Genomic DNA, 13,221 nt, shown 5'->3' with positions numbered 1-13,221 from the left:
ATATATATATATAGGGAGAAGTCACAAAAAAAGCATAAGATGAAGACAGGTGGTGTAGAAAACAAACAGATGTATTAGTATAACGCTCGGAAAGTGAGAAAGTGAAAAAGTCTTTAACGTTTCGAGCCTACGCTCTTCCACAGAAAGGAACACGGAAAGAAACAAGGAGAGAGAAAAAGAATATGTAGTAGCCAGCAATCTATCATGGCGAATATATATATATATATATATATATATATATTATATATATATATATATATATACACACACACACACACACACACATATATATACACATACACACACACACATGCTAGGCTAAATGCTTAGCAGCATTTCATCTGTCTTTTTGTTTTGAGTTCAAATTCCAACTTTGCTTTCATCCTTTTGGGTTTGATAATATAAGTACCGGTTAAGCACTTGGGTTGATGTAATCAGTTTACTCCCTCCCCTTAAACTGCTGGCCTTGAGCCAAAATATGAAACTAATGTTATATATGTACTTTATTGTTGAGGACTTGTAGTACATTCCTGTCAATAACGATGGAAGTGTTCTCCAGGCCATTCTTTTAACTGCACTTAAGGCTTGTAGAGAAAATCGTGTCTGTTCTTCCAGAATTCCAGAATAAAATATGGAGAAAAAGTAGTGAGTGAGAGATGTCAGTTATAACTAACAATGGTTATGCGTGTACAAATGCACTTACTTACATATGATATGCGGTGAGCTAACTTTATTAAACCTTTCAACTTTTGAAGTTTTAGTTCACACACAAATGTATATCATTTTTAAAAAAAGCTAATTAACAAGTACTTTCTGTTTCTTATTCAGAATGCAATATTACAAAATTTTTAAGTCATAAAATTTATACATTGTATATTATAACTATTTTTTATTTCCAACTTGTCTCCAAGCTTTAGATGTTAGTAATCGTACTTATCTTGCATATAAGAATAGCTCTGGCAGTGACATGTCAAATCAAAATGTTGCTGTGACCTTCAGTTACACAAAATGTACCATAAAAATAACTATTATGGAACAATAAAATAGATTTTATGATAACCAACAACAAGACACTTTTAATACTCAAGATTATATTGAGACTGTAACTTAATTATAATATTAATTTGGGATCAAATGTCACCAAGAAAATATTCTTGCAAACAATGTCCAACTTTAACAGGTCTGCTATATGAGACTAGGTTCAAGGTACTTGATTTACCTTTTGATATTCCACTGATGAAAGAGGGGAGATATAATATATATAAACTGAACCATAAAACAACAATATTTTGTATTACTGCCTGTCATAAATGAGTTCATTCATGTAATCATTTTAAAAGGCACAGCAGTAGTTAATAAGATAGTAAACCTTCTTGGAAATAACCACAACAAACTGGAATTAGTTACAGAAGGAGATTGTCAGTCAAAGCCATCAAACCAATTCAAGGACAGGCTTGGTGAATAGATATTTCTGAACCTATATATTTAAAACACTCTTCTCCTGTAACAGAAAAGCTAGCAAGTACGATCTTTTGACTCTCAGCTCTAAAATCTCTAGAATAAAGCATATAGACTTGTCTTTCATGTAACTAATATTGCATGTTTTGCTCGTGAAATGTTTGCATTTCAAAAGGTAGGTGTAAAAATTTTTTTAAAAACCAGCTTCATTCAATGATGATTGTCTTTTTGATTTTATAGAATTGGTGATTTCTGTTGCTAAATTAAATGTGTGATGTGTTCTACTACATCTCTACCAATTCACTGCCTAAATGGCATAATGGCAGAGACTGTTGGTTTGAATGCCTCACAGTATTTGCTTGGACTCTATATTCTGAGTTCAAGTCCTTCCGTGGCCAACTTTGCTTTACATCATTTTAGCATTGATAAAATGTCCCAATCCAGGACAGTAAACTGGTGGAGCTGTTAAAGGGTCACTAATACCTGTAATGTACTGATCACTGATACCAAACTGTATTGATCCAAGTTGGTAGCCTTTCTCTTGGGTAAATAAAAATCAGTAACATTGAGAGAGAAGAGTTACTTGCATGAGCAACAGCTGATCTTCTTCAAAAACTATTGTCTAAGTCTACACATACATGTATAGATGTATGGCCAACATTGACTAATAGAGGCTCTACTATATATTCAGTAAATTTATTCATTTCACATAAATGAATTAAGTAGAGACAAATATAAAATGTCTGCATTTTGTGCTTAATTTTTTCTGTTTGCTTTTTTTATTAAAATTTTTTTTAATACATTATTCAGAATATTTCTCAGTGGGATATTAGTTTTACTGACAACATCACATAAAAGAAATGGGAGTTGGAGGTACTGATGCCTTAACTTATATTACTTTGACAATTCCAAAGTTATGTGCATACAGCAGTAGCATACTCAGTTTGGTCGTTCAGTGTTTCAAAGTGACTGACATCTTCCATATGATTATAAACAAAACATATTATTATGCTTTAGGTTTTATTTTAATTTTCTTTTTCTTTTAGCATACATGTGGTTGTTTGCATTCATAAATATAAGCATATATGTTGTACAAATATTGTTTGGTTGAGAAAGTGACACTTCTCACTTGCAATGTCTTCTGCTTATCACAACACAAAAGTAAAATAATTTTTTTTTTAATCAGTCACCCATCAGTGCCTAACCTCAGATAAAAAAGACATGACTGGGAAATAGAATATTTACTTGAGACATGGTGAATGACATGACAGTATGTATAACAACACATTGATGTTATAGTTGATGGTCATGAATTTGAAACTTAAATTTTTGTTTTCTACTTTTTTTTTATTGTATTGACATTCAAAAGTTTTTATAATTTGATTTGTACATAAATATTCTTTTTCTCTTACAGAACAAAAAACGTAAACAGTAGGAACCCAACACTAAAAGTGATACATTTTATGTAGTACCAATCTTTATCTCAAAATTAAATAATGTTTTCTTCAAAGAAGGCTTGGGAAATATTTATTACCACCATACCAGATCTGATGTCTGAATTCAGTGCTCATTTTGTTTTACCTTTTGTTTGTCAAAGAACTGGAGCTGAGTAGAAACTAAAACAATTACTTCGTGGAATAGACATATTAGCCATTTAAGAACAAATGAAGACTATAACAGTTTCTATATATTCTTAAATGGTTAAATTGATTTTTTTTTCCCCACAGTGTAATTGTAAGTTGAAAGTTTGTAAATTTGAGTTATTTTCAAGGCAGTGAGCTGGTAGAAACGTTAGCATGCCGGACAAAATGCTTAGCGGTGTTTTGTCTATCATTACGTTCTGAGTTCAAATTCCACTGAGGTCGACTTTGCCTTTCATCCTTTCGAGGTCGATTAAATAAGTACCAGTTACGTACTGGGGTCGATGTAATCAACTTCATCCCTTTGTCTGTCCTTGTTTGTCCCCTCTATGTTTAGCCCCCTGTGGGCAATAAAGAAATAAATATTGAGATATTTTCATGTGGAAACATTCACTCACCATTTACCAGTCTTCAGTTAATTCATTACTCCAGTTCTTTTCTTACCTGTTCAACTTCCAGCTATGTGGAGAACAGGAATTAAATTTTCTTTTTTAATATCTTGCTCAAGTTACAAGTGCCATGCCAGTGATTAGAACTTTCCATCGTCATTTGCTGAGAATATTTGATCTAATCATTATGGATTATGAAATCACTCCATATTTTCCTGGGATTTCAGTGCTACACCACTTAAGTGTACTTTCTACTGTTAAGTAAGAGAGAGAGAGATAGGAGCGTGAGTGAGGTTGTATCTTCTTACCCAGGCTAATATCAATGACAGGACATGATGTTGTGATGTTTCAGCTGAGTAGCAAACACTTTATCAACTTCGCCTTTGTGATTCAACTTTGAAAGATATCAGCACTAATCTATGTTTTTTTTTTTTTGTCTTCATCAACACTATCTTTCTTTCAAACATTACTTTTGTTTGTTAAGAAGGAACTTCTACTACAAAAACATATACAATTGAAAAGAAGATTACAAATATGTATGAAATTCTACCGATGTTATAATGGTTGAATTTGGCAATTAATTTAAAAACTACAAAATGAAAATATGTTAATAAACTTTTTATATATAACAATGAGAACGTCAGTTTTGTTGTGATAAAAAAAAAACACTGTTGAATTATTGTATATTGGAATTTGTTTTAGATTATATATTTGTAAAATATTTTTTTTATGTGTTTATTTGTAAAACCCACTACTAAGTTATTTGACTATGAAGAGGATGGAACATTGATTGGCTATGATACAAAGGGCCAAGGAAAAACCCATGCTAAGAATATCATTAAGAGAGTGCTTTTGAAATGAGATAATTCAAGAATAGAGCAGAGTGACTGATGTGATTGCTGAGTACCAAAAGCTTAAGTTCTACTGGGCCAGACATGTCATAAGGCTCACAAACAATAGGTGGACCTGTGCAGTTGCTGGGTAATATCCAAGAGATTGGAAAAGGCCACTTGGAAGGCCTCTACAACAATGGGAAGACAATTTAGTCAAACAATTTGGGCCAAGATGGAAAAGAATGGCACAATCATGATAGAATTGGAAGCGCATTGTGGCCAGCAGTGTATAACAGTATCTGATGGTCTGGTCAATACTATAATATTAAAATTAGTTGAGTTTTCTATCAAATATATACAAAATGTATGCAAATTCACATCTACTCTTCTTGTGAAGAAATTTTGTTTTTAAAATTTACATCAAAAGAGTAAACATACAAGATGCATTCCAGAAGTTTTCAGACTTTTTCAAGAGAGACATTTATTAGCTTCAAACAAGTACAAAATTCTAATATCTCCTTCAAAATAGGGCCTCTGACTTCAATGCACTTGTTGAATTGCTCCAATCACTTTATGAAGTCCCATGGAAATCCTCCAAAGTGAAGATATCTGAGACCCTTTAACAACTTCATTCCTTTTTAAAATGACTGCCCACTGAAGTTTTTCTTCAGCCTGGGGAACAATAAAAATTCACAGATAGCAAGGTCTGGACTGTAGGGAGGGTGAAGGACAGTTTTGATGCTTATTTCTATCTGGTAATTGATTATCAGGATGCTAATCACTGATCTCACTGGCAATAAACTTTGCACACATTTTGCACATGTTCAGATCTTCATAAATAATTTTTTTGTACAGTTGCCACACCAACTCCAAACTGTATGCTTATTGTCTTCATAGACACACAACACTCTTCATCTAGAAAATTGCTAATTTTCTCAACCAGCTCTTATGCTCTGATGTCCCTCTCCCTTCCACACCTCTCACTTCTTCTTTAGCATCCTTGAATCTCTTGTACCAGTAAAAAAGTTAATCCATATACAGTCTAGAGCATTTCATAATTTTCTGTAGCATTTTTACCCAGTTTAACACAAAACTTTATTACACAGTGATTTTCCAAACATCTCGGCTGTATTCTGCAAACTAGTCAGTTGTGACCAGCAGTATTTAGTAGGATGTATTGAAAGTGTTGTTACAGTTGTCTCCTTCTATTTGGAATAACAAAAATTGGCAAGTCAGGTTATTAAATATATAATGATATATGAAAATAACAACAATCTAGGACTGTTATAACTGCTTCTCCTAAAAAAAGTCATGGAATGTACCTCATACATACAAAACAAAATATCAGGGTGTCAATCTACTTGGATTCTGTCAGCCTTGATATAGCCAAACTTAATATTTACACATATGAGTAAGAAAACAGCTTCCTAACTCATACTCTTTTGTGTAGATATATAAGTTTGGTTATATCAAAGCTGAGTAGATTGACACCCTGATTTGTTTTGCTTTGTAAGCATGTATGAGGTAAGAAATATTGATATTTACTTATATCAATTATAGATTAGTATGCATATGTGAAAGGATTAAGGTCCATTATATTGTATTTCTTTGTGGTATGAAAAGAATTGGAATATGTGAGGGAAAGAGTAGTTTATATTTTGAGGGGAATGTTGTTGTTAATAAGATTAGCATAAGCCTTTCAGTATTTTATTTATTCAGATAATTTTAAGACCTTTATTTGGCTGAAAATTGGATCTATATGTGAGTTGTTTTGTTTATCTCCAAGCCAGCTCCGATTGAGTACACCTATATAATGAAAGGCATTCCAGTCGTGACCATTCCATTTAGTTTCAGGGAGTTACTAAATGGGAGCAAAGTGTCAATATGGGTTATATTCTGTCATATTGGGTCTCAGCATTCTAGTCACTTACACTTAAGTACTTTTCTTATCAACTGGTATTTCTTTTTATCAAGTGTATCTGCATGGGGTTTGAACTTAGAATGCGAAGGGACATAACCAAATACTATAAGTTTATTTTGTCTGCTGCTCTACAGGTTTTGCCATCTGACTGTCTTGGCTATTATAAGATTATAACCTTTGGACTGTATCCTTTACTTTAAAAATGAAGGTTCCTAGTTCAAATCCAGTTTGGAACTATGTATACATTGCTTTTTTATTGAGTGAATGTAGAAGACAAAGTAAGGCAAGTCAGAAGTTGGTTTGTATTGTAGTGACTAGGTACATGTGTGGCTATGTGGTTAAAACATTTGCTCCTCAACCACATGGTTTCAGATTCAGTCCTACTGCATGGCACATTGGACAAGTATCTTCTACTATGGCCCTAGACTGACAGTGGTTGTCAGGGAGAAGGGCTCACAAACACACACATCATTGTCATTGTTTAATGTCTGCCTCCCATGCTTGCATGGGTTGGATGGTTTGACAGGAGCTGGCCCAGGCAGAAGACTGCACCAGATTTCTGTTGTGTCATGTTGTAGAGGAGGTACATGGCTACCCAGCTAGAGAGAGCGAGTTAACAAGAATGGGAACAGAAGCAGATGTGGTGTTGTAAAGCAGATACATGGTTACCCAGCCAGAGGGAAGAGCAAGAAAAGAAGAGGGAGGGAGGGGTCAAGGATGAGAGCAGAAACTGGTGTGCTACTGTAGAGGAGATACATGGTTACTCAGCCAGAGGGAAGAACAAGGGAAAGAGAGAGAGAGAGAGTGGAAGACAGCAAGAATGCAAAGGAGAGCAGGAGAGAGATGGTAGATATAATGTGCTTCCACACAATTTCTGTCAACTAAATTTACTCACAAAGCATTGGTAAGGCTGGAGCTATAGCAGAAGACGCTTGCCCAAAGCTATGTGGTTGCATAGCAAGCTTCTTTGTTACGCAATCATGCCTGCTCCTATCAATATATTTCATATGTTTCACCAAGATTGTTTTCTTATTTGTATGAGCAAATGTAGTCAACCTTAACATTGGAGATGTAAAGTAACAAACACTGAATATTTAATCAAAGTTTATTCCTTTACAGCAGGCATGGCAAAGGTGGGCTGCATGAGACATGACTCATCATCAAGCGGACCACACTACTAAAAAAATTCAATGTCGTTTGTTGACATGCCATTCACAATGTGCAGTGGGTCACAGTTTGCTCAAGACTATTACAATATTGAACCAGTAGGTGTGTTTTCTTTTTTATTGTTGATCACTTTCTGTCATTTTGAGCTCTTCCTCATTACCTTTGTCACATGACATACCTGAGTGATTCAAAGTGGGGAGTGGGAGTATTTGTCCTTTTGTTCTGTTATTGTTGGTGGTGATGTGGTGGCCCTTGAAGGCGGTGTTTCTTTTGTTGCTTCCTCAGTTGGTGTTATTGTTATTACTGTTACTACTTCTTTTGTGGTTGCTAATTTTACTGTTGCTGTCATTGTTACTTTTTCAGTTGTTGTGAGCACATGCTACTGTTTTGTTGTTGCTGCTGATTGATAGCAATAGTGAATCTTTCTTTTCCTCTCCCTTGCTGCTGACAGTAAACCATTTAATGATTTTTGTCACCATGTAAGTGACACCTTGGCTTTCCACTATCAACCATCATGAACAATTGTAAGGCACCTGGCAACTTGAGCAGGTCTAGAAGAGCCTCCAAATTTTCTTGATCTATCTGGATCAATAACTCCATCCCTTGACCCACACAATTTTTCTTCTACAGTCTGTGGACCTGCAATATGGTACTTTTACCCTCTATGTCAAAAAAAAAAAAAAAAAAACTGATGCCACCAGCCAGTAGATGTCTACATCTGGTGGCACATTAATCACCTTTATTTTTGCTACCCACCAATTAAAGTAGATTAGTATGTGGCCCAGTTCACCACTCTTTAGGGGTGATGTAGAGTGCTTCCTGGCTTCATTCTCAGTTGGGAATCTCAGCTCTACTATACTGAATCTTCCACCTCCTCTCCCAGGGATATTTTGATGCCCCAGTTTGGCCTGCGGCGCTTTTATTTTGTTGCTACTTTGGTTGTTCTATTTTTCTGCTTCTCATTCCATTACATCTATATATGATAATTTTTCAATTGGTCTCTTGATAGACATTTTCTGGAATCATCATGCTTAAAGATATTGACCATAGGCGCAAGAGTGGCTGCGTGGTAAGTAGCTTGCTTACCAACCACATGGTCCCGGGTTCAGTCCCACTGCGTGGCATCTTGGGCAAGTGTCTTCTACTATAGCCCCGGGCCGACCAAAGCCCTGTGAGTGGATTTGGTGGACGGAAACTGAAAGAAGCCCGTCGTATATATGTATATATATGTGTGTGTGTTTGTCCCCCTAACATTGCTTGACAACCGATGCTGGTGTGTTTATGTCCCTGTCACCTAGCGGTTCGGCAAAAGAGACTGAAAGAATAAGTACTAGGCTTACAAAGAATAAGTCAACTAAAGGCGGTGCTCCAGCATGGCCGCAGTCAAATGACTGAAACAAGTAAAAGAGTATATCATGTCAGAGAAACTGCTACTAGTGGATTTGTTTGTTGTAAGGTTTTCACTATTATTCTAGTGTTAATGCTGGTGGTGTCATCATTACTTTGACGTCATTGAAGGTGTGTTGTTTTTATTTTCATAGTTATTATTAAATAACAGCTGGGTACAAGGCCAGCAGTTTTGGTGGGAGAGATCAGATAATATCTTTGACCTTAGTGCCTTAGATAGGCACTTTATTTTATCTACCCTGAAAAAAATGAAAGGCAGGATATGAGTTCAAAATGTTGGAAGATGGGACAAATACTGTGAAACATTTGTCCAAGGCTCTAATAATTCTGCCAATCCAGTTTCTAATGTGCATCAAGGCCTGAAATTTTGTGGTGGTGGTGTATTCAGTCACTGAAAATCACGATTAAAACAATTACAAAAATATCTTATGGTTTGGGGTTCAGTCTCACTGCATTGCACCTTGGGCCTCCACCCCAACTCTTTTCCCTCATAACCTGCACAAAAAATTCCTATTTTTTTAAATGAAATTTTCTACAAATACTTTTCTAATCGTGTAGATTATATCAGAATTTAATGTAAAAAAGAAAAAGAAAAAATGTTAGGCGCACACATACATATTGACACATCACATAATTTTTTCAAAATTTCAAGTTTAAATTTGTAGATATATATACATGTGCTGCATGTCAGTTTGTGCATGCGCCCACTATCAAATTTCAGTATAATCAGAATCTCCTGCTCACTGAATAAAATTTTTTTTTACATTGTATTTAAATCAAGCATAATTGTAACAAGATACCCATACATCAAAAGAAAAGACAACCATTATTTGCCTTAGAGAAGCCAACTCTTGGGAAAATTACCTTAGATTTTATATTAAGTCCTTATGGAAAAAAAAACTTTTGTTATTAGTAGATGTTCTGGAAGTTCATTCATACACTATTTGAAAAATAAAAATAACATATATCTGAATATCTGATCTGGGGCATTCAACAAAATTTTCTTGCATTAGAATTTATACAATTTACAGTTTTGGAAAAATCGTTTAAAGAAATACCCACCGAATTAATTTTGTAAAAAAAAAAAAACCAGGAATCACCTTTTCTCTCTTTAAGGCCTCAAGTCTTAAAAATTCACAAACGTTCTGGTTAAGAGAATTCACTAGGACTAAATAGTTTTAGTAAAAGCATATTACCACTCGCCAGCATGATTAATATTTTTTGAAATACACAAAAATATCTTTAATGAAGCAAGGACTCCTGACTTCTAGCACAACGACATGAATGTGCCTCCATCCCGACTTTGTTTCCTCATAACTTTCAAAAAATTGATTTTTTTTTTTAAATAAAATTTTTCTACAAATTCGTTTCAGACGGTGTAAATTACGATATCGGAATTTAATGTGAAAAAGAAGGGGAAAAAATGGTGGTTGTGCACACATATATAATTACACATCGCATTATTTTTTCAAACTTTCAAGTTTAATTTTGTAGATATATATGTGATGTGTGTCATTATGTGTGAGAGCTCGTCATTTTTTTGTCTGTCCACATTAAATTCCGATATAATCAGGATCTATGTCATCTGAAAGGTACTTATAGAAAATGTCATCAAAGGAATATCTATGTTTCTGCAAGTTAGGAGGAAACAAAGTCATGGTGATAATGGGGACACAGGTGTGTGGTATGCCCCAGAACCCTTTGGTACATACTAGTTGAAGGGAAGCAGATACAAATACTTTCATCAAAAAAAGGTTTGTGTTGTGAAAAATCTCTAAGATTAACTGCATAATTTGAAAACTTTTGGAAGTGATTTTAGCATAATTTAATAAAACTTTATATCACCAGTTATTAGATTTCCTACGTCAGAGATGGAATTTCAGTTCCACTCAACTTTAGTATTGGCACTATCATGCTATTAGCTGTCAGAAGTGAAAGTGCTCACTGCTAGTGAAGTATCTGTCTGTCTGCCTGCATGCCTGTTGCTGGCCTGTCGATTCTTTGGCTACTGACAGCTAATACCATGACTGGCCGGAGCGAGCTATATGTCTGTCTCATGTAAACCGAATATCTTTTTGGATAACCAAAGACATCTGCATCGCTTGAGCCTATAACAACTGCTGGGAATCAAAATTCAGATTTATCTGTTGCTGTTAGAAGTGTTATTTTTTATTTAGAGTCGTTTAATGAGAGGGCGGTGGCTGTTCGTGTTTAATAATAGGTTTGGAAACGGAAGCAATGTTGCTTACACACACACACCAACACCGGTAGCAGCCAGCTGTTGGCAATGCATGCCGGAATCTGGTCGTAGGAGGAAGTAGTGCCACGTCGTCTGCATCGCGCATGTGCAACCGCAAAAACAAGGTTCCGGCGTGTCCCACTCCTACTTTCACCACGTAAGCTTTGGAACCGATAGGCGAGACGGAGACACCCTCTGGTGCTTCTGAGAACTTCACAGTGAATTTTAACTAACCGGTCCGTATTTGTACTCACGACGGCGCCCGAAGTTCATTCGCAGTAAGTAATTTCCTTACTTCGAATTCCCTTATCACATACCGATGATACTCTTGTCTTAGATCCCTTATTAAGTTGAGGTGAGACAGCTGAAGTAAACTCGACCAATCTCTTAAACTGTCCATTTTTGTCTCCATTTGGGAATACCTTGTTACACGTTTGTATTTTGTTTTATTTTATTATTTTCTTTTAAATTTATTGATAAGACATCTATGGTGTTTAATGTGAATTCTCCCCGCATGAGTTTCGGAAAAACGTTTGATGTACCCACATCTATTAACACTGTGCCATTAAATTCCTCGTATTCTCCCTTATTGGTTATTTCATAATTAAAATATTAAAAAAAAAATTTACTTAGTTTGTCAATGATTGACATTTCCAAGTGTAGTTGATGAAATAACTGACGTAACAACCTACAAAACGGAACAGCATTAATTTTTGTTCCAAATGATAATGACCATTAATTCCGACTGAAATAGTCTGTTTTGTAACACTGGGTTGATATGGCGACTTGTTGGTATTTCCAAGAGAAAAATAGAACTTGTTTATGTGCTAATTTTCCTCTCATTTCTTATCTCTCACCTACAAATCATTTTTGTTCCTACTGATTACTTATATGTTATAATATAGACTTCTGATTTTTGTATAGCGAGAGGAAATAACAAGTAAACAAAAAAAAATTACTGATTTTACTAACAAATAGCTAATATATTTGTTTTATAGTTTTTCTTTACCTTATCTACAAATAAGAATAAACTATTTTGAGAAATTTTAGGGAGTCCCATAAAACAAGCAAAAATTGTGGAGTAGATCCACTTGTATACAATTGAATAAGAAGAAATGATCTTTCATCATAATTTGTTGGACTTGGTCTCACCACGTCAGCTTCGTAACAAAGTTGACTTGAAATTTATGAACTTGATTCTTATGTTATTCGTGATTTGATTCTCTCAATAAATTGATCGAGTGACTCGATAATTTACACCTTAATCGCATTTTCATTTTATATGTGTTATTTAGTATTAGTATTTAATAATTTCTCCGTTAAGAAATACATATATGTAACATACTTTTAAAATCTCATTAGCTATTATAAACCACCGCTTTTTGACAGTCTATCTAAAGACTGAATTCAAACCCCCTTTTCTACGAAATATATTTGACAAATCACTAAGTTTAGGTCGATGATCTTGTAATCTTACAAATCTTCGGTTATCGGAAATTGTCGATCTTGTTGGTCATGGTTATTTTCTGGTACAGATTTATGATTTTTTTTCTCGTTCTGTTTTTTTTTTTTATGTGGGGTGGTGGAGTCTTTCTATTTTGTTATGGTCTGATATGCGTATGCCGTGATCCATGTTTCGGTTGGATAAGTCCGCATATTTAGATCTCCTAAACTGTAAACACGGTTAACGGAGGAGACGACTAATGTTAACTGCACTACAAGAAATTTTGGTATTGAGCCTATATCTACTGGATTTTCCGTTTCCCCACCCATGTTCACTCAGCTATTCACTCGGTTGTTTATCCTTAACAAAATCAAACAAAAAACATGTATAGTACGTGTATTTCAAATATTGCATCTGTTGCAAAATTGAAATAGTTCAGCCATTTTCACGATTTTATGTGAAACCTATAGAACCTATACATAGATATTATTATTGTTATTAATTTTAATCGGCAGAAAGTTATATAATTGAATCAATGGACGAAAGTTTTCACAAGTCCGACACACGAAATTCTCGGTCCATGAATTACTTTAGTAATTTTCTGCCAATCAAAAATAATAGTTATTATTTACATGCATGTATTGAGTTCCAGTCATATATATATATATATATATATATATATATAGGAACCTGGCAGGCGTAAAGTGGATCGAATCCACTTCA

At 34.6% G+C, this 13,221-nt stretch overlaps 2 protein-coding genes across 7 annotated transcripts in view; both read left to right on the top strand.

Moving 5' to 3' along the window:
• The window catches only part of LOC106884424 (cyclin-dependent kinase 10), a 37,754-nt gene extending 33,629 nt beyond the window's left edge, over positions 1 to 4,125 (top strand). For 2 of the 4 annotated variants that reach the window (XR_008265332.1, XR_008265333.1), the window contains exons 17-18: positions 616 to 719; positions 2,873 to 4,125. Coding sequence is in view for 2 of the 4 variants with exons in the window: in XM_014935803.2 (XP_014791289.1) it covers positions 2,873 to 2,927 (55 nt within the window). In the remaining 2 variants the exon portion in view is untranslated. The remainder of the gene's footprint in view (positions 1 to 615; positions 720 to 2,872) is intronic. The other 2 variants (XM_014935803.2, XM_014935801.2) reach the window with 1 other exon arrangement.
• Positions 4,126 to 11,160: 7,035 nt separating this feature from the next.
• LOC106884425 (protein transport protein Sec24A) overlaps positions 11,161 to 13,221 on the top strand; it is an 82,523-nt gene continuing 80,462 nt past the window's right edge. Inside the window, exon 1 of one of the 3 annotated variants that reach the window (XM_014935805.2) lies at positions 11,161 to 11,332. The gene's annotated coding sequence lies outside the window, so the exon portion shown is untranslated. Of the gene's footprint in view, positions 11,333 to 11,354; positions 11,487 to 13,221 lie in introns of those variants that run through there. The other 2 variants (XM_014935807.2, XM_052972226.1) reach the window with 2 other exon arrangements.

This window comes from Octopus bimaculoides, chromosome 1, assembly GCF_001194135.2.
Source record: "Octopus bimaculoides isolate UCB-OBI-ISO-001 chromosome 1, ASM119413v2, whole genome shotgun sequence".
Lineage (NCBI taxonomy): Eukaryota > Metazoa > Mollusca > Cephalopoda > Octopoda > Octopodidae > Octopus > Octopus bimaculoides.
Note: the sequence above shows the minus strand (reverse complement) of the source record. Positions and strands in the feature narration are given on the sequence as shown.